Source organism: Porites lutea, chromosome 14 (genome assembly GCF_958299795.1).
Source record: "Porites lutea chromosome 14, jaPorLute2.1, whole genome shotgun sequence".
Taxonomy (NCBI): Eukaryota; Metazoa; Cnidaria; class Anthozoa; order Scleractinia; family Poritidae; genus Porites; species Porites lutea.
Window position 1 is genome coordinate 18,160,567 of NC_133214.1, and position 22,251 is coordinate 18,182,817.

Sequence of the window (22,251 nt, forward strand, 5' to 3'; positions counted from 1 at the left end):
TAAGGCTTGTCTGGGCCCAGTCTTTTGGCTGCGTTTGACGAAGCACGCAGCAATATGTTTTGAAAAACTTCTGTTTCAAAGTCCTTTCTATTTCCGAACACCCACGTACACGGGTATTTCATGTGCTTTCCCCTTCCAAAGGAGTCACCGGATCGAAATGCAATGATCTTTATTTAGAGAGATCGGTGCGGTGTGTGACTTGTTATTTTTAAGATTGCTCAACATGGGCTTGACGTTCTCCTGCGTTCTCCAATGAATGATGCAAAAAATGTGGGTAAGGCGTATAAAGCTTAATTTCACTTGATTTAATTTTGTTGACCTTCTTCTTTAGCATCTTTGTCTTAAATTTTATTTGCTTAAGTAGGTCTTAATTAAGCCAGCTGTTTTGTTAAAATCTCTGAAAAAGACAGAAGACCCAGCCATGGGAGACTACAGAAGTACATGTACTTTTGCATTGTCACTGACATGACAGAGCTTAATCTTGATCTTAAGCGCAAGCCGATCAAAGAGCAATAATATATAACTTAAACTCATTTCTGCTCATACCTAACTATGTTGATATTGTTATGCACCTATCAATGTTAAGCCCGAGGGGGGGGACCCCGGGCATATGTGGGGCATTTGACTTTTCAGAAGATTTTTTGGTCAAAGTCCCCACCGTGGGGCCCCAAAACTGGGTCAAATAAGATCAAATATCCCCACCTTAGGGAAGTAATAATTTTTAAAAGAGGCATTGTCCTAGTCAATGGATAGAAAACATTAGAATGTATGAATGAATTCCAAGCCTTGATTCTCTGACGGAAAGCGAGACATTATCAAAAATCCACACAATCCCCACAGAGTAAGGTGTTCCATCAATTTATATTGACAACCAGTAGTGAGAAGCAGTGTTTTTGTTTACAGAAACGAGTGCTTACCTCAAAAACAGCCGTGCTTTCCAGCCAGCGCTCCAGTGAATTCCAAGATGGCCGGCACAGACGTGACTAGCTACCAGTCCTCCTCGCAAAAAAAAAGCAAACGTCCCCACCCTGGGGCCCTGATTCTAAGTCAAACTCCCGAGGGTGGGGAAGGCAAAAGAGGTCAAATGCCCCACATATGCCCCGGGTCCCCCCCCTTGGGCTTAACATTGATAGGTGCATTACGATATAACAATCAAAGAGCTAATATCAATATTGTATTTACACAAATAAGCTCAAGTTTACAGATCCTTTACAACAAAGGTAAATAATTTGACACTCAACACTGTCAGTATGTCTCTCCTGCGAAATGTCCTTAGCAGCGAGGAACGACAGCTGAAATTTTGTGTGACGCACAAAAAAAACATAAATCTCATCAGGTGTATCAGCAAGTTAAAAAGATATGCCTTTACTCTTAGTCCACATTATGGAGTGATAATGTGTCACTCTAACTCTTAAATCTGTGGATGAAATCCTGTGGTGTTACCATTCAAATAAAACGTGTCTGGCAGATCTTTTTTATAGTGCTTATAATTTCTTAGGATTTTACAAAAAAAAATTTAATTTTTTTCTGTGATATTCTATTTGGCCACCATTAGGGGTGAAAGGGTAAATTATTCAACAAAATAATGGCAAACGGTGTAAAACGTGCAATTTGGTATAGTCCTTATCTCAGTTTGGAAGCCATCTTGACAGGTAGACAACTGCATGAGAAATTACAGTGTTTGTATGGGAATCTAATGTCCAATCATTTTCCGGAAGACGGCTGTTCTGAAAAAAAAAAACTGGGAATTGTAAACTTAAGCTTCACAGCAAAGGATTGTAGAGCTGTAGAAACAAATTTTGGAGGCCATACCTGTGCTTAATTTCTCTGGTCATTTGGTTTAGATTTTCCATACACTAGTCTGCAATTTTTCACAGGAAATTGTAGTTGACGGGAAGAAAAATTTTTATGCACAAACGTACAGAAAAGGGGTTTTAGTGCACGTAAGGCCCTCAAATTTTGTCAATAGAATCCTTTTATGTGTAGCTTTGGTTTACAATTCATATTTTCCTTTTCAACAAAGCCATTTTACAAAAATTATTGGATGTTAGATTCTCATACAAACACCGTATTTCACACAGTTGTCTACCCTTAAAGATGGCTTCCAAAACCGTGATGAGCTTTTTTCAGATTTACAGTGTTTTCATGGGTTTGTTTTATGTTTTAGGCTTTTCTACAATGGATTTGGAGATGAGCCTGGCTGTTCGGATTGACTAACAAATTCATTAAAAATGGAAAATCACTTTGAATTTGAAGTGATAAACATAGCACCCAAAAAGATACCTGTAACAGAGGAAAATGGAATTGTTACTGTGGATCTGACAATGTATGATCCTCTAACTCCAAATGACTTTCCTGCATTTTCAAGCGTCCCTGGACTGCAGGATCTAAGAATGTTTTCAAACTACCTCAAGGAGATTCCTGATGCTGATGAATTTTGTTCCATGGAACAGCTGAAGATGCTTTTTATGAGTTGTAGTCCCATTAAACCAGATAATGGGCTTTTGCAACTACCAAGTCAGTTCAGCAGGTTTTGGAATTTAGAAGAATTGCATCTGGATGGAAATCATTTTGAGGCATTCCCTATGCCCATATGCCAACTTAGTAGTGTAAGAAAACTTTACATGGATAACTGCACCTTAGAAAAGATTCCACAAGAAATTAAGAATATGTCAAGTCTCGAAGTTGTTGATTTTAGCTTCAATAGCCTTGGTGCATCTGATAGTCTACCTAACGAGATTTTTGATTTGCCAAACTTGAAGGACTTATATATGATAGACTGCCAGTTGAATGCATTGCCAGCCGAAATAGGAAATTTGAAAAGCTTAGAAGGTTTACGAATAGGAAAGAACAATTTGTCAAGCCTCCCAGATGAGTTGTATGATCTGACAAATTTACGAAAGCTTAATGCGGAAAGGAACAATATTTCCGAGTTATCACCTAGGATAGGACAGCTCTGCTCTCTAACACTGTTGTTGATGATGGAAAACAAACTGACCACTTTGCCAGACGAGATCAAAGATTTAGAAAATTGCAGACACATCAATCTGTTTGATAACAAACTCACTTGTCTTCCACGCTCGATAATTGATATGCCTGCACTGGAATCATTGATTGTTGAGGGAAACAACAACCTTCGTTCTCCACCACTTGATGTTTGCAGTCGTGGTCTGAACAGTATCAAAGGGTATTTTGAATCACTAGCAACCATAGACACTCAGGCAGTGCATTCTCAGCGTCTCAAAGTAGTCTTGTTAGGTGAGGCAGGTGCTGGCAAGTCAAGTCTTGCTTATGCTCTAGTGGAATCCAAAGAACTTGCTTACCCAGATGATCAAGCATGCAGTACAGTGGGTGTTGATTTTTATACTTGGCGACCAGTTCTTGAAGGAGTGGAGTTTCATATTGTGGATTGTGCCGGACAGCGACGATATCAATTGACTCATCCATTCTTCCTCTCTTCAGGTATTTAAAAGGCCTGGTTTCCATATGACTGGGGAACCCAATGACTTTTTTCCTGTAAAATAACTGTTTGAAGAAGCACATATTGCCCAGAAATTTCTAAAACTCGAGAAAGGCTAAAAATGTCAGAATAACCATTCCATTCGTCTAAGATATTTGGAGGTTGTGTTTTTCACATTTTATGACCAATATATTGCTATTATTGCTATAAAATGGCCTGAAGACAAGTGTCCCCTAGAATTTTTAAATAAAAGTACTGCTTCTCCATTTCCTCAAACTTTCGCTGGGACCCATCAGGGTACACTGTAGCTAACAGTTTCGGATCAGACGAAAGAGCCACCTCAAACTTTTGAGACGACCAAAGTTCCCCCAAAACTTCTGAACAGATAAATAGTTCTTAGGGCAGCTCCAAATTAACCAAACAGGCTCCTAAAGCATTGAGAAACCTTTTGAGACAATTCCGAGGTATTTGGAAACATTGAGTTGTCGGGTGCCCCTGATTTGACTGAAAAGTGAAAGTCACCACAAAGTGTCCACAGAGATAAAAGTTTGCCAAAATTATTATCAAAACACACCCACCACAAAAATTATCTTCTCAAGTAGAACACAATAAAAACTAAGACAGTCAAACTTCCATGTGCAACCTGATGGAAATTCTCCAGACTGATTTGCATACATTTCCTCAAAGAACTAATTAAAAGAATTTGGTAAAAGATCAAAGAATTTTCCCTTTGGTGATCATGTCTTTAATTCTCAAAAGCTTTCCTCTCGATTATGTATTGGTATTGTTAGGAGAAATTAGTTGAACGTAAGGTTTAAATACTAATGTCCTTGTATATTTTTTGTAATCTTTTAGAGGCTTTGCATATCTTAGTTGTGGACCTTTTCAACTACGAACCAAGTGAAAACTGTTTCCGCAAAACTGTTGGTGACTGGCTTGATCTGGTAACATCTCTCATATTGAAACCACGAGTCATGATTGTGCCTACTCATCTAGACAGATTTGAACCCAATGATTCTAGCAGTGTAACAAACAAGTGCACTGATATCCTGAATCGTGTTGAGCACTACTGCAAAAGTCAGAAAGCTTTGATTGATCTTGAAATTAATGAAAAGAAGAAGAATCGGTTGAAAAATCCTGTCCAGGGAGGTACTGATCCAGAATGGAAGAAAAAGAACCCACCAATCATTTCTTCTGTTCTTCATTCTAGTGACAATGTAAGCTATCACACTGTGGTCATAACGTTAACATGTTAACTGCCATTAGTCTGTGTCACGGGTGTAATTTAACCGTTGTTAGTAATAGTGAACTTACACAACAGGACGGGAGAGGAAAGAAGACGGCAAACCTTGCGTAACAAGCGTGACAATAATATTGTTTGAAATAACCTTTCGCCAAACTTCACTCTCCTTAAAACAGATCTTGTTGTAAAGACCAGAAAACATTAATGTTAGGTGAAGATCACAACAAAACACACACATAATAGCCCTGTCGCGTTTGTCATGCACAAGCATTTTGCCATCCTCTTCTTCTTAATGTCTACGAGGCAACGCCAAGATCGATATCCCTGTTCTGTACCCCCAATAGGCTCAACAAATTAGCGAAAGTGCATTATGAATTCCCTCTCAACCAAGCAAATCAACAATGGCTTTTCTAACAGGCCAATCATGCTGTATACTCAAATTGTGGTACACAGCTAGGACTCCAGAACAAGGATTTTTCATTAAGACTTTTCTTGGCTATGTTTTGAGAACATTTAAATAGATATTAAGTTTACCAACCCGATGAATTTCTTTAAGAATTTGCTTTTTTGATGCAGGAGAGAGCATGCCCAGCACCAGACAATGAAAGCTTTATTGCTATGGTTCCAGTCAGCAACAAGAGTGATCTCACAGGAGTCAAAGCCTTACAAGACGAGATCATCCGTGCAGCAAATGACCGCCAGCTCTTCCCCTCTGTTGGCAGAGATCTGCCAGAAGACTGGATCAAGCTTCAGAGGGCACTGAAGAAGCACAGAGAAGAGAAACATGTCCGATGCATGTCCTATGAAGAGTTTGAAGCTTTTGCCAAAGGATGTACTAATCTCTCTTCAAGAGGTGTCAGCTCTGCTATATCTTACCTAGACTCCATTGGGGAATTACGATATTACAGCAACATTCCATCCTTCTATAAGGTGTTTACTGATCTACGATGGCTTGCAAAGTTAGTCAAGTGCCTTTTTCGTCATGATTTGGAGGCAAAAGTAGAACACAATGACAACTTTCTGAGATATGGAGTCCATGTTGCATATTTTAATGTACTCAAGGAGAAGCTACTAAAAGAAGCTGTGTTGCAAGAGGATCTTTTAAGGTAACAATTATTCATTTTATCACAACTTATCCTGAGGGCAAGCAGCTCAGCTAGGGTTATGAATGACACTTGATTTATGAAACAGTGAAATTCAAAATCTTTCGTAATGATAAAATTTATGTTTAGTAAAATTTAAAGCTTATTAAAAATCAAGCTCCTTAACCCATTCGCCCCTGAACCGCCCGTAACCGTCCGTGCGGATCCAGGTCCTTTCTACCCATTGTGACGTCATCAGTTTTAACAGTCAAGGACAACTTTCTTCGCTAACTTGTGCAGAGTGAAGAGATCTTTCAAACCATACCAGAATGAGCACAATTCAGTCAAGAACACCGGAGAAACAAGCAAAAAACCACATGACATTGACATTGTTTTTCGGCAAAATCTCTAGGAGCGAATGGGTTAAGCAAAGTACCAAGCTTTTTGAAAAAAAACCACTTTTCAGCATAAAACAACTAAATCTGTCTATTTCATGTAAAATCAGGTGAAAAAGTTGGTAAAAGGCCATTTTTAGGTTTTTTGATTAACCCATTCGCCCCTGAACCGCCCGTAACCACCCGTGCAGATCCAGGTCCTTTCTACCCATTGTGACGTCATCAGTTTTAATGGTCAAGGACAACTTTCTTCGCTAACTTGTGCAGAGTGAAGAGATCTTTCAAACCATACCAGAATGAGCACAATTCAGTCAAGGACACCTGAGAAACAAGCAAAAAACCACGTGACATTGACCTGAAAATCTCCATGAAAATCTTGTTCCATTACCCACCTACCTTTCCTTTCACCTAATCCTAAGTTCCTAAAAGCTTTCCTAAAAACTCTTCCCACCAAAATGAAGCCTACTAAATGCCCAGCTAGAGAAAAAAAAAATGAGGCAAGAAAAGCGAAAAAAGAAGGGAGGAGAGAAAGCAAAAAGTAAAAGTCAAGACTGCTGTGTCACTTTTAAACGCAAAAACTATCTCGAAATTTTGCTTTCTGCGCATGCCCGAACTTCTCAAGCTGATATTTTGCATCTGGATCAGAAGGTCGCGAAGTGTGCAACCTGTAAACCAGTTTGTGGTAAGTTCTAGCTCTTTATAGCACGACAGTGACCAGAAAACCACTCAACTAGCTTCAAAAAGCGTTTTTTGGCAAAATCTCCAGGAGCGAATGGGTTAAGACTGATAAATTTCTGAACACAAATTGTCATCTCTAGCAGTATTCTTTGAACAGGGCTGTGCCAATCTGCAGTCTGGCTGATTTTTTGCAAGTAAAGATATTTCATCTTGTTCTGTGTGGATGTGCCAACCAATCCCAGAATTTCACAAATTTGGTATTGGTTACATCATCTCTTCTCTATAGGGGGGGGGGGGGGGGGGTCCTATGTCACCTGTCTGAATTTTAAAACGTCTTGTGTTGGTGTTTATAAATGCTTGTCACTTATTTGCCGTCACTCGCAATTTGGCCGAGGGAGGTTGCCACTTGTCGCGATTTCATTTTACGTGCTGTCGCTACTTTTTGGGCCATGTCGCTTGTCGGAATTTACCCTGCAGGGCCTCACCTAAGACAGATTTCATTAGACAGTAGTTTCATTATTAACTTTGATTGACAGGTGTCTGTGGGACGAAATCAACCTTGAAGATCTTGATGACATGTTTCTTCAGATGATCGAGCTGCTCCATCATCTTGGTCTTGCCTGTCATATGCCCCTAGTTGACGAGAAAGTGAGTCTCTTGGTTCCTTGGTTTTTGACTGAGTATCCAGATCCTGTTGAAGCTATTCCAGAGAGCCTGCCTGAGGACCAGGTAAACTGTCTTTGTAAAGTTGGTATGCCTGTGTTTAGCTTCAGGTCTACCATACCAGTTGACAGCAGAGTTAATGTACGGGAAAGTGAAAAAAATCGAGAAAGATCAAGATCTGAATTGCGAGATGAAAGCACATTGGCTATTACGTGATCATAAATTTTGCTGTGCTTTGAATTTTCTCCATGAGTAGTAAATTTTGTGAGCTTAAATTTAACAAGGATTGAAATTTGTGGGTCTTTAATTTCATGAATTTTTTACTGTTGCAAAAAACACAAAATTAAAGACCCTCAAAGTTGAATACCAATAAGGCAGATGGGCCTTTAACCTGAGAGGTGGCTAATATGAGGGGGAGCTTATAAGTGACAGGTTACAGTGTGAGAAAAGTGGAGGTGATACTGGTTGTCATGGGAGCTTTTAATTAAGAGCAATTCCCAAAGGTCTGAAAAAAGAGGCTTCAGAATATTTTTATAAGGTTAAAAAACAAGGCCACAGTTGTTCAAAGTTGGATGGTGGTATCCACTGGAAAAATCACGGTGCTAAAATTTGTAAATTTTTTTTAAAATTTAAATTACCTTTACCAACAGGAGGAGATAAACTTGCTTTTCATGATGGCCTACTTACCTCCAGGGTTGTTTGATCGATTGCGTGTGCACTGCTGCTCTCTTGATTGCGAATACTACAACTGGAAGGATCATGTCTTGCTGTTTGTGGATGAACATAGAGTTATCATTCAGAAGCATAAATTCCCTCCTGGTGCTGAGTCTAGTTCGCCAGCCATTTATATCAAAGGCAGAGGACCAAAGTCCTGCTTGGAATCACTGTGGGAAATACTCTTAAGGCTTGTTCAGGTAAATTCAGTACATTTCTCAGATTCCTTAGTACATTACAGCTGGATTTCACTAGTGACTGAGTCTGAGTCAGAACCATAAACCAGAACTGTAAACCAGAACAATCAGATTGTTTCAATTTTCTTCTGTTTCCACTTATGACTCCATTGTTCATGATCAAACAAAAACCAGATTGTTGAAGTAGGAAGCAGAAGTGTAAGGATAAACCAATCACAATGCTTGCTCCCATGTAGTTTAGTTCTTCCAATTCTGCTTGTGACGTTGACAACTCATTTTTCAGTTGATCATAAATGATGGAGTTGTAAGCAGAATCAGCACATTGGTTTTACTAGATCATTAATTCCCATGCTTCTGATTGTGACCCCTACTCCGTTGCTAGTGGAAACAAGCCTTTACAGTGACTTAAATTACATTTAACCATGTTATTAAAGGGTTGGTCATGTGGCTAGGTTCCATTGGAGTAACGAGAAAAGGTTATGACGAATTAAAAAATGATCGCAAGAGGGAATTGCCTTGATCTTTTATCAAAGTCTGTCAACAAATTCTTTAAGGAATCGCTGGAGAATTTTTATGTGAATATTGGAGCTTACAGGCAAGCCAGATCAAGCATACCCCACAAGATTCCATTACTGAATGTATTGTTTGAAAGTTGTCATAGATTGAAGGTTCATCTCTGCATTCCTGCATGTGTAATGAGCAGTGAATTCGCATGCGAGGTAGCTATAAAATTTCTATCAGCTCAGTTTTTGTGATTTTGATGTAATTGTCTTGAAAGCCATTTTGTCCATAATATCAAAGATATTTCAAACTGACCGAATACAGAGAAGTTATCGCAAAAAATTCACCACTCATTACATATGCAAGAATGCTGATTTGAATCTGATACTGGTTGAGGCAACAACTAACATAAATTTATTCATGGAATCTTGGAGGTGGGTGGGGGGGGGAGGGTATGCTTGACCTGGTTTTACTGTAAAGGGGAAAACAATGTTTCAACGTCATGACATCCTGTACTTATTTTTTCCCACCATACAAGGAGACAGATGCTCTGCTTATAGAATGGCAAAGACTAAGCGTGCAGCGTTGTTCATTATGTCCACCATGTGCAAAGAAAGGAAAGTCAAAGCCATGTCTTTTCCCTTGCAACTGGATGAGTTCAGCTTCAACAAAAAAGAAGTTGGGATCTCACACAAAGATATGCAAAGGGAACAAATTCCTCAAGGGAGACAAGTTTGATGTTAGTCTTATCTACCCTCCTGCTGGTGAGTGACAGTTTGAAAGTTTAATAATTTTATTTTATTTAAGCTCGATAGCGTGAGGAATGGTTGCCCAATCTCCCGAGCCAGGGGCTCATGTATTAAACGCTCGAGCATTCCAGATCGAATTGGAATTTAGAAATGTTGGTTTTTGCGGAGAGGGGAAAACCGGAGTACCCGGAGAAAAACCTCTCGGAGCAGAGAAGAGAACCAACAACAAACTCAATCCACATATGACGTCGAGTCTGGGAATCGAACCCGGGCCACATTGGTGGAAGGCGAGTGCTCCCACCACTGCGCCATCCCTGCTCCCCCAAAAGTTTGTGTTTGATGAACTCTCTAATTCCCCGATCAGTCAAGACGTGGTTCGTTACTTTAAATGAAAATGACGCCATATAAGTCAAATTCAAATGAAACCTCTTTGCCAGCACTTTCACCAATTACTACTATGTTTTTCAGCACTTTAAGTAATAAAATTTGTAATTTATTTTGAAGTTTTGACTTTGTCCACTGGCAGTGAAAAGGATAATAGCAGTTCCGTACTTTGATAAAAGTGAGGCCAGCTCAGTTGTTTCATTACAAGTTAAATTGTAACTGAAACATATCTGTCAATGCCTTCATGATGTTGACTAATATATTGCTTTTTCAGATGTCGTTAAAAAATTGCTGGATTCACCGTCACCCACAGAACCAGGTATTTTAAGTTACAAGTTTTTAACATATTTTGCTGTGAACTGTTGTTGTGACAATATACACTTTTTTCCAGTTACTCTAACAGATTGTTTACATAGAAAATTGATCTTAATGTATACTTTGTAATCAGAGGCAGACCACCCTTTAGTTAAAGTATGAGTGGCCTTTGCTGCTATTGAAATGCGAGGATAGGTTATATACACAGTAATAAATTATGTTTAAGAGAAATACAGAGAAACATTATGGCAGTTCCTAGGCTGTTAATTGCATGAAGGCAGGCCTGAAATTGCCTTCAGCACTTGATTGCCAAGCGGCGTACTTTTGCATCCTAGCTGTGTACTTAAAACTTAAAGAGAACGTCGTGTGTTTGTAACCTTCAGTTGCAGAAGATGTCCCAGATTCTCTTATCGCTGACCTGTCTGAGGACATGCCCAGAGAGTGGAACAAGGTGGGAGCTTACTTGGGCCTTAAAAATGACTATATTGAAACACTGAATGATGAAAACAGGACCATTTCTAACAAGATAATTGCTATGTTAAACAAATGGAAGCACAAGAAAGGAAAGAGTGCAACAAGGAGTTGCCTCATGAGTGCACTTCAAAAAGCAGATCGGAAGGACCTGGCGGAGAAGGTCAGGATGTACAAGGAATGATGGTCATTCCTAACAGCAATTTAGAATGAATAAACCTGTGGGAAAGTAAACTTGATAGCTTTAAGCTAAATGAACACATTACATGTACCAACCAAAATCTACAGAGAAGTCAATCTCATACCAGGAAAGTACTGTATACAGGGCTGTCACTAAGATTTCAAGTTGCCGGGTAAATACAACAGGTAGGCAGGGAATCAAACAGCTAGGGATTTCTTTTGGTTCTAATTTTCTTCTATTTTCCTATGAAAGTAGCCGGGGACCACGTTCTTAGTAGCCGGGGGAAATCCCCAGCCCCTGCCTCTTAATGACAACCCTCTGTGTAGCAGCTTTCATTTAGTGTTTACCCTGAAAGGATTTCATCCATAGGGTCAAAAGTTAGAACCACCTTGTACAGCATAATAAACAGTGCCACAGGAAAGCACTGCTTAACAGCTTTCATTTGAATGGTAACACTTTAGATTTCATCAGTAGACTCAAAAGTTAGAACCACTTTGTACAGCATTATAAACAGTACCACAGGAAAGTACTGCTCAGTAGCTTTCATTTGAATGGTCACACTATAGGATTTATCCACCTTCTTAGAAGTTAGAATCACCTTGTACAGCATCATAAATAGGACATAATTTTCATTATTATATTTTTAATTCACACTTTGGAGCACACTCTCTTCTGTAACATAGAAATGAAAGTATTTTGAACTCTCAAACCTTTCATTTGAACAAGCTGATTGTAGGTAATATAGATAACTGTGTTCATCATTTTATCCTTTCAACCCTCCAAGTTAAAGTTTTTGCCTGGTCGCCATTTGCTGACCAATTCTTTTGGCCTACAAGGACTTTTTACAAATCAAGTCACCTGCTTCAAAATTCTAGGCACCATGGCAACTAAAATGGTTGCAACTCGGAGGGTTACCTTTGAAGAGCCTTATTAGTAGAAAACATAAGAAGTTAATAACTGCGTGTTATCAATATAATTTTATTTATCAGTGTGAAAGAAAATTACTGTGTTTGGAAAATTGGGTTTTTATGGTGAAATAGCGGTTTTATGTTATAAAATTGTTGATCAGTGGTTAAACTTTATTTTTTCATTGCTGGTGAACAAGAATTTATTGCTTTGTCAAGAAGGATAATGATGTAGAATGAATGTATTACGTCACTGGTAATATTGGATTTTAAGTTTTCCCTTACAATGTATCTCTAGGCAGGTCTCGAACACTAGTAAGAATGCGTTAATATGGTCTGCCATATTAAAAAAAAAAGTTTCATCTGGAGTTGAAAATTAATGACACTGGAAAGCAAATACAGTATAGGTTATAACATTTTTCTTTTGTTTGCCAGAAACTTGGCCAGTTACTGGTAATCTAAAAAAAACTGATCCCTGAAAAACGTGGAAGAAAAGCATTTAAAGTAGGTGCCCTATAGTTAGAATTTTTCTGTGAAATTACTGCTATTATTTAAATTATTTTATTAATATGAGTTTATATTATTATTATTATATTATTGTTATTGTTTCTCCTTTCATCACTTAAATGTAACTGATAAGTAATAGAGAGGAGAAGTAATGGCGACAGCAACAGCAACGAGCATGGCAAAAAAGCAATAGTTTTATATTTGCAAAACAACAACTTTGCACGAACATCACGCTTTTTTATACGTTCCTTATCCGCCGTTGCACGATTGCGACATAAAACTTCCTAATTTCATGCGTCCGCTTTATGGAGTTGGTGAACAAAACACAAAAATTTCTTTTCCTTAACTTAGATATGGTCTTTTCAGATTCAACCCGAGAAAATTTCGCCAACATTTTACAAATTAATTGAAATTGAATAAGATCGATGTGGTTTGAAACAGTGTGAATTCGGCACTTTTTAAGTGATGTTTTCAGTTTGTTGTCATCCAGAAATTTTGCTACCATGGCAACATGACATATCGACTTCTCCTTTCTGTTGGCAATGGCAATTAGTTGAATTGAATTGAAATGAGTTAATACAAAGACATCAGACAAGATGTGAAAATCTTAAGAGCAAAGCACAACAGTATCATTTTTAATTGAGAAGCCTGTGCCAAGTTGCATATGTAACGTATGAAAGTGTTCTTTTATTTTTGTTTTTATACTAGTAAGAGAAGCTACAGATTATATTTTTAGTCAAAATAAGATAGAATTTTATCCATGACTGACAGCTTGCAGTACATCGTCATTATGTCTAGCATTTCTGGGATGTGTGACAACAATAGTACATTTACACACATTCCAATTTAGTATAATTATATTGATGATTATCGAAAATAAAGCGCTATGATTGGCTAGGGGCTTCGCTTCATCCCGCTATAATCACCGCGCAGTGATTATAACAATGAAGATTAGCAGTTTTCAAAATGGCAGCCAGATTTGTTGATGTTTTGGAGTCAGAAATTGATCAATAATTTTATTTTCTGGAATAACCATCAACGTAATTATACTAAAACAATCAGTCGCCTCAGGCAACGTGAATATTGGCAAATAGTCACCCTATTCCCTGATATTCACGTCACCTTTGGCGACTAATTGTTAATTAGCACTGGAAGTGTAGTCAAACCCTGCTTTATAGCCACCCACCTCAGTATGGACACCTCATTATTGCGGACAGTTTGCTTTGTCCCTGGAAAAAGAAAGCCCTTTCTTTTTCTCCAAATTCAACCCACTTAATAGGAACGCTCAGACACTTTCCATCGCCACCTTTGTGTCTGTCTTAATGGAGTTTGACTGTAATCTAAGAATGGGTGTGAAAAAATAATTTACACTGGACAGTGTTTGCAATATAACTGTCTATTTCAATAGAGCTTTATCTCATTTCTTGTTGAATAAAAGAAGCACAAAAGGTTGGGTGTGCTCAAAGTTCTTTCTTTGCTTGCAAGAATTTCATCTGTTGTACAATTTATTTGTTCTGCTCTAATTTCCTTACAAGCACAACAACATGAACATTTCTTGTAAACCTGAGGAAGATAAATTAACTGTGTGGCAAACAATGCCCCTTAAACCAAGAGCACAAGCTAAAAATATCATGATGTTACATCATCATTCGTCAATAACAGGTAAACAATCAAGCCTAAAAAAGTTTCTGCCAAAACATTCTATTTAAGGAGATCCCAAGGAGTGACTTCCTTGCAAAAATAACTGTACTCCTCAATGGCAATTTTCAAAAGGACAAAAAAAAAAATTCAAAAACAACCAGACAGACCATTTGGTTGTGTACAGCAGATTTCAAAGACCTTCCCATCTCAGTCTTGATAATAAATCTGAACTTCTTGACTATGGTATTCGTACAAGATATGTTTTACAAATGTATGTTTAGGACTGTGAAAAGCTTGACAAAGACCGAGTTTATTTTGCCTTTCTTTTCCTATTTGCAGAACTTACAACTACTGTATTCTTAGATTTGCTTGCTCCATATCTCCTCACAAACTCCCCAACATCGAATTTTCTCTTGCACCCATTATAGTTCATGTAGCGGATTTTTCCAAACACAGGCCTCTCTTTCCAACCTTGATCATGTACTCCACAAACAGACCACATGCAGCCTGCAATAATGTGAAGAAAGCAGTCAACTTTGCACTGCAGTGCCATGGAAGGATGGGAGGGGTGGGTGCAGTAGGCTGTAAGACCCTGATTCTCTTTGTATAACAAATACAACCACCTGTAGGTACCACGCTACTCAAGACTTGAATCTAAATGACACCACTCTAAAAAAAGGTTATAAGATAATGCAATTCCATGTACCATAAAATTTTACAAACTTTTGCAGAGCCTTTTTTTTTCCTGAAGAGTCTTGAGATGCACTACACGTAAGAAAGGAAGAGGTTTATCTGCCAGAACTTGTTTTGCACTGCAGCAAGATAAGCTCAGTTGGTACCCATGACCTCCTGCTCTGCACTCAAGCGCTCTACAATTCATGGGGCTGGACCAATAAATACTTAGGGTCTTAAAAAGCTGAGAAATGAAGGTACTGCCTTTGCCCTGCAAACAGCTAGAACTTTGCGTGGCTAGTATGACCACAGTGGTCACATCTCCAGTAGCAGAAATAAAAATAGTGTCCTCATTAATGTACTTTAGCGCTAAAACCATTGCCACTCAAATAAAGTGCATTTTTTTGTCAATTCATGCTGTGAATTTGACAAGTGTTCTTAAGGGGGAACACACTAGCTCCATGGACCACTTTCTATTTCCCTTACTCAAGTTATATTCTTATTGTTTCTTTGGTCAGTTTATTAAAATATGCATTAAAATTTAATGCATATTTTAGAGAGGGCATCATTTACTGATGCCCTCTCTACACATAATGCTCCATCATAATGGTAGGGTCCAATGAAGATTTACGTATGTCAACCTGTATGCCCCTCTAGCTAAAGGTAGAATTAAGGAAGTATAAATAAATAATACTTTTATAAGCTTACCCACATAGCCATTAGGGTCAGTGCCATCCAGTGAATATTTGTCATTCAGGTATAGTGAGATTTCCAGAGCTTCTTCAGGTGAATTTGTCCATTCAAGAATTTTCTTTGCCCAGTACATCCTCAGGAAACCATGCATCTTGCCTTCATTGACCAGCTGAAGCTGAAAAATGGAGGAACTTTACCAAAAACCTTTATGTGTAAAAGGTAAAAAAATAAAATTCATGACAGCAAGGCTGGTGGTACAGGTAGTTTTGCGAATACCCCTTCCCTAGACTTCTTACTTAGGGCAAAATGTTTTTCAATACGGGAGGGTAGGTGGGTACCACAGTTTCCCAAATCTTATATTGGTCCCCAAGGTCCCTATTCTCCAGACTGATCATCATACATTTTCTTTCAGATTTGTTAAAAGAATTTGATAAAAGATCAAAGCATTTTCCCTTCAGTGATCATTTTATTAACTCTTGTAACATTTTCTCTTGATAATGTACTGATGTTGTTAGGACACTGACAGGGGTACATACTCTCAGGTGTTGCCTACCCTCAGACATTCCTCATTACTGTTTCTTCAATCCCTAGTAATATTAACCCATTCGCCCCTGAACCGCCCGTAACCGCCCGTGCGGATCCAGGTCCTTTCTACCCTTTGTGACGTCATCAGTTTTAACGGTCAAGGACAACTTTCTTCGGTAACTTGTGCAGAGTGAAGAGATCTTTCAAACCATACCAGAATGACCACAATTCAGTCAAGGACACCGGAGAAAGAAGCAAAAAACCACGTGACAAGGACCTGAAAATCTCCATGAAAATCTTGTTCCATTACCCACCTACCTTTCCTTTCACCTAATCCTAAGATCCTAAAAGCTTTCCTAAAAACTCTTCCCACCAAAATGAAGCCTACTAAATGCCCAGCAAGAGAAAAAAAAAATGAGGCAAGAAAAGCGAAAAAAGAAGGGAGGAGAGAAAGCGAAAAGTAAAAGTCAAGACTGCTGTGTCACTTTTAAACCCAAAAACTATGTCGAAATTTTGCTTTCTGCGCATGCCCGAACTTCGCAAGCTGATATTTTGCATCTGGATCAGAAGGCCGCCAAGTGTACGACCTGTAGACCGGTTTGTGGTAAGTTTTAGCTCTTTATAGCACGACAGTGACCAGAAAACCACTCGACTAGCTTCAAAACGCGTTTTTCGGCAAAATCTCCAGGAGCGAATGGGTTAATAAAGAGTGTAACAGGGGTTTTTTGGGAAGCCAAACATAAAGTTGGATCAGCCTCAACTCTCACAAAAATGTTGGCCTTAATAATAGGAATCAACATTTTAGCCAGGTGATTGGTTAATTTGGTTTGTCATTGTTTTACCACTGGACATGGGTTGACTTCTTTGACCAACAAGTGAATGCAGTTGTACCTGGGCAGCGTTCCACAGGTCATCATGGCTACTGCCTTGTTCCAGCTGTTCTCTCGTGTAAAGATATTCCCTCTTGTCCTGTGCATGATCTTGTAAAGTTTTCTGCGCCCACTCATAGGCACCCTTAATGGAGTCATAGTTTTCCTGATTGTAGAAGCAAAAGTTGTCTGCCAGTTCTCTTCTGATCACAGCCTCTTCAATGAAAGCTTCAACAGAGTCTTTAGCCCTGCTGCGGAACTCTCGCGCTCGGAGAATAGCTCTTTGAACGCTGACTTGACCTATGAAAAGACAAGCAGGAGCCTGAAAAAGGTACCTCTTTCAGGAAAAGCCTCCTCATAATAGGCTACCATGGGGAGTTCCCGTCCCACCCATCTGTGGAGTGGGTCTTGTACTGTGAAGTAATACCTGAAGAGCTGTCATTAAGGGCCGTAACCCATAACACCTGTTACGACTGAGCTCACTTGATGTCACGGGTGATCAAAGTGGAAAGCTAATGGTGGCACTATAAATTTTTGAGAGATGTTATGGGTGAATCTTCATTTGCTACTGCTGTTTCAAAACTTCAGCCCTGGCCTGAACAGGAACATGGCATCTTTAAGAACTTAAAAGAAACGCTTGTTTTTTGTTTTTGTTTTGTTTATTTTTTTCAATTAATTCAAATTAACAAACTACACATTCCATTCATTGAAAAATCATGAAGGTATCAAATTATGGTACAGAAGATAAAAAGCTCAACTCCTTATTTCACACAGTCTGACATTGTCCTTGAGTAAGTCTTGGCCCTATAACTTTAACAGTGACACATGGAATAAGGCCCTATGTTACTTTTAATGCTATGTTAAATTCTCCCTACATTTCGCAAGCAAATGCAAGACAATAGACCTCTTCTGAGGTCCAAAAACCCTCACTTTCAAATTGAGGCCAAGTGCATAACCTTTCTTGTGACAATGAGTTTTATTTGCATGAGAATGAAAAATCATTTCTATATCAAAGGCTGAGCACTTAACCTCGTTTTGATAGAATTAAGGCACACGGGAACTAGGAAATGGCCTATTTGGAAGGAGAATTTAGTAGTCCTTCAAAAGTCACTTAAGGCTTTTCCCTCCACACTGACGTTACTGGCAATTTTGTCAGAAGGGACTGACTGGTGCCTGGCCGCTAAAAAGGGTGTGGCCTGGAGAGAGGGGATAAAAGGAACTTTGCCATCCTGAGAAAGGGTGGGGGGAGAGAGCTTTTTTTCCTGGAATATCCTATTGCCACAATGCAGGATATATATCCTAATATTAATATAAAAAATAGCAATACCTGCATGAAAACAAGGTGACAAGTCGCGTAAACATTCTTGTTGTTGGATTCTTGCCATCCAGGGGTGTCAGGGGGGATTTTAACTGGATTTACAGGATAAATCCTCTAATACCACTATGAAACAGTCTATAGCAATACCTGCATGAAACCAAGGTGATAAGTCGCTCAAAGCTTTCTTTGTTGGATTGTTTCTGTCATCAGCAAAATACTTGAGTCTTTCACTGCAGAATGATTCCAACATTTCCAGCCCTGCCTGGGTCCCAGGTTGAGCCCAGTCCACTTCCTTAACATCACGATCGACTTCAATGAATTTATCAACTGCTTTCCAGTCGGTCTGGTTTATTAAACAATAAATATTAATAATAGTGTCATAAAATGAACATGATCACAGTTTACACTATAAAAAATTATACTTTGATGTCTAACATTCCATATGGTGCTATTCTGTGAAAGTGAACATGATCTTTACAGTAGGGTGAGCAACCTAAGCAGTAGAAAAAGAACCTAAACAAATTCAGGCTTGATCAGGAGGGCCTCACCCTTGGAGACTGATCAGGACTCTTGACCCTCGTGACTACCCCCAGTACCACAATTTTGATCTTTTCTCACCCGGGATGACCCCCCGCTCCTGGTTCCCCTTAGTTCCTAGTGACAAGGGAATATGGGTCTCACCCCCTGGAGATTGATCAGGACTCTTGACCAGGAAAGCTACTCTCCATACCACTCAATCTTGTCTCCTCAAAGGAGGGCTTCTCTCCTGGTCTCCTTACCCTTGGATTCAAGTGCTTCCCTGTGTCAAAATTCTGCCCATCACTTTCTGGAAGTGTTTTCTGTTTGGGAAAAACTGCCTAGAACTGAAATGCAAAACCATCCACCAGTCAAAAGAGTTCACTAAAGGATATTTAATTAAAATGTTCACCTTTTTAATTTTGTCTGCAGCAGCATGAGGATGCTTAATTACTGGTGGAAATTCTGTAAGAAACCCTTTCAACTGGTTGTGGATTTTAGGTCTAATAGTTCGCGCACCGTACTCTAACTTCGGAGAAGCTTGCCAACATGGAACAATGTTGTGACCATCAACCTACAAAGATGGAATCACAAATAATTTAGTTAATTTAGTTGGTTACATCTCTTTGACTCATGCCACCTCTTTAAATCCTTTAAGTACAGTTGTTTGCAGTGCATCCTGGCAGCAGATACCACAATGAAACCACAAATATATTAACATACACGTACACTGTCATTATTTATGTATTAGAATTGCCTGCCATCAAAGGCATGCAATTGTTATTTAAAGGGAGTACTTCAAGCCAAAGTGAAGTCAGTTGTCTGAATAATAAACAGAATAGAGATGGTCTGTGTGAGGCTAGAAACTTCTCTTGCTTTCCTCCACATTATTATTCACTACATGTAAATCACAAGAAAATGAATATGTCTTGAAATCAGACAAAATAAAATAGCAAAAATGAAATAAAGTTGCTGACCTGACAAACAGGGAAATTTTTTGGAAGTTTTGCTGTAACATCTTTCAGCCACTTTAACGGTTTTCTCAGTGGTGTAAAATCAGTTATTAATCCACCAAGATTATGTGACTTCACAAACTCAGGAAGGACTTTGTCTGGTTCACCAAGAAGCAAATGGAAATTAATGCTCAGTGTAGTCAGTTCCTGAAATAAATAACCACAGCAGGGTTAGTTCCATAGAGCACTGGTCAGCAAAGTAGAAGATCAGGTGTGTGATTCTATAACTCAAAGGAAAACTCAAATCAAACTGCAGAGCACAAACAAATTATCATCCTGTAGTCTGGGAGGAGTAGATTTCTTACTGGGCAAGTAACTTTTAAAGCTTACTTGCCCAATGGGGTAACCCCTTAAAACCTAATATCAAAATTTGAATTCTTGTTAGGTGCCCCTATTCATTTCCTACAGAAGTAGTGGGGAGAAGTTGATAAAATATCAAGAAAATTCATCTTGTGTTATCACATCCATAATTCTCATGACCACTCCGTTTTACAAAGCACTGATATTACAAGGAGAAATTTGATGCTGATCACTCTTAGGGCTTAAAGGGTTAAGGGGCCAGGCAAGTTTTCCTCCGACAAAATCAGTAACTAAGATGAGGAAGGAGTGGCCCAGGACAACCAGAATGGGAGAGCTGCCTGCCCAAAGGACGTGATGGAATTAAATTTTTCTTTGAGCCCTGAAACTGGTTTCAAAATTTTCAAATCAAAAAAATTTAAACCACAAAACACATAACAATTTTATAATAATTATAAAATAATTGTTATCTGTTGTGTGGTTTCATTTTTTTTCATCATTGTACCTTTTCAACTTCTTGAAGACCTTTGATCATAAAACTGTATTGCCTGTAGGTGGTATTGAGGAATTTGCTTGGTAAACAGAAGCATACAAAGAGAGGAACTTCTTGTTTAAGAGCCATTCGCTGGGCATATAACAGTGCCCAGTTATCTAAACCAAAAAAAATTGTAAAGAATACTGAGTGTTGTTGAGAGCTTACATGGTAAGGGAATAGGTAAATTTTTACTAATGTCACTTTGCTGTAACGACAAATTTAGTTCCGGAGTTGGAAGGGCTAGTTAATATGCATGCTGGGTCAAATTTTCCTTGGTATGTGCTGCTGGTCTCTAAGAACCCCTACCCATTATAGTCCATTCTGTGGCCAATTATATACACCATCTTAGTCATTTTTCGGCAAATGTAATAATTTTTTGAAATCCCAGCTTAGTCACTTTCTGTAAATTATACACCTACCTTAAAAAGCCATCCTTTTTACTGCAAATTTACCCATTTTTAAATCCCCACTTATCAGATTTTTTTATCCCATAATCCCAAAAATGTGCAAACCAATTCTAATAACTGTATTAAAGTATTAAAATCATTAAAGTCAATTTCATAGTCAATCCCATTACAGTCAACCCCATTATAGTCAATCCCATTAAAGTCAATCCCATTAGAGTCAGTCAAGTCATGAAAATGTGACCCCATCCCCATTAGCCTATTACAAAATGTATGAAGTAACACCCCCCCCCCCCCCACCCCCACCCCTGGGCTTGGGTGCAATTTCATACCGAAGTCTGAAGTCTGAAGTTAGGTTTTGTGCAACTGGTCACAGTTTTTAAGTCTTACAATCTTGCACTTTTCTTCCAATTTTGGTTCTTCAGGTTTCAATTTTGCTAATTTAGGTTGTACAAAAACACCCACAGAAAATCTAAGGATCAAACTCATAGTGTGACCATTCAGATAAAACCTCCTCAGCAAATTATACTCTTACATGGTAGCATCTATTTCGGGTTTTTAACAAAATTATTTATTTTTGACGTGAGGGCAAAACGTATGTAGTAAGCGTCAAAAAAGAGATATAAGCTTAAAAAACAACATGCTTGTAAGCTTGAACTAACCTTGAACACGCTGTTCCCTCCACATCCAGTAAGCGATTCCCTTGCAGTTCTCTGGGATATCAGCATCAGATGAAATGAGACGGACTCTTTTCTTATTGAACTTAAAATCTGTCACCGATTTGCAAACTTCTTTACGTTTCGCCATGTACGATTCCAAGATGTCGCCGCCATGTTCAGTGACCTCTTTCTTCGACCGTTTTGGGGGAGGTTCGCACGCCATGAAGACAAATCTCAGGTTATTTAAATGTAAAAGCTGCTGCGAAATACGACGAGGTATCAAACAGGACGATCGAAGGGAGGAAAAAATGTTGAAAAGTTTGCTTTGATCAAATCACATGTAAACAAGAGTCAAGGAGTCAAGTATCATTACATAACTGTTCCGATTCCCGCGTTTCGGCATGATACACCACGTGACCAGTGCAGAAATGAATAGGCAGAGAGACACTGGAAACGAGCCCATATCCCTCGGGAGACCCTCGGGATCGATCAGAACCGACCGATTTTGGGTCTAGTCCGGAGCCGATTACTGTTGAGTTTATAGAACGCGATTCGAGTTACCGAGGGTTCGACTCACCGTTCCACTCTATGTTATATTTCACAGAATTGTCGCAATTTTAAAAGTAAATTCCTCATCTCTGTCAAAAACGGACACCTTTTGGGC

General features: G+C 38.8%; 2 protein-coding genes across 3 annotated transcripts; one reads left to right on the forward strand and one right to left on the reverse strand.

The window, feature by feature from the left end:
* Positions 1–237: 237 nt before the first annotated feature.
* LOC140924246 (malignant fibrous histiocytoma-amplified sequence 1 homolog) lies at positions 238–11,198 on the forward strand. 2 transcript variants are annotated; one of them, XM_073374274.1, is made up of 9 exons: positions 238–270; positions 2,168–3,462; positions 4,316–4,677; positions 5,280–5,809; positions 7,395–7,587; positions 8,172–8,435; positions 9,472–9,697; positions 10,341–10,385; positions 10,765–11,198. In XM_073374274.1, the coding sequence occupies exons 2-9, from the start codon at positions 2,232–2,234 to the stop codon at positions 11,034–11,036; spliced, it is 3,123 nt and encodes a 1,040-aa protein (XP_073230375.1). In that variant the 5' UTR covers positions 238–270; positions 2,168–2,231; the 3' UTR covers positions 11,037–11,198. The 2 variants fall into 2 exon arrangements, with proteins under 2 accessions (XP_073230375.1, XP_073230376.1); XM_073374275.1 differs by having other exon boundaries at positions 254–274.
* Positions 11,199–14,272: 3,074 nt separating this feature from the next.
* Positions 14,273–21,932, reverse strand: LOC140924437 (deoxyribodipyrimidine photo-lyase-like). The gene is made up of 8 exons (XM_073374470.1): positions 21,591–21,932; positions 20,495–20,640; positions 19,657–19,839; positions 19,092–19,253; positions 18,311–18,506; positions 16,868–17,145; positions 15,467–15,626; positions 14,273–14,593 (listed from the first exon to the last, which is right to left on the reverse strand). The coding sequence occupies exons 1-8, from the start codon at positions 21,808–21,810 to the stop codon at positions 14,397–14,399; spliced, it is 1,542 nt and encodes a 513-aa protein (XP_073230571.1). The 5' UTR covers positions 21,811–21,932; the 3' UTR covers positions 14,273–14,396.
* Between the last annotated feature and the right edge of the window lie 319 nt (positions 21,933–22,251).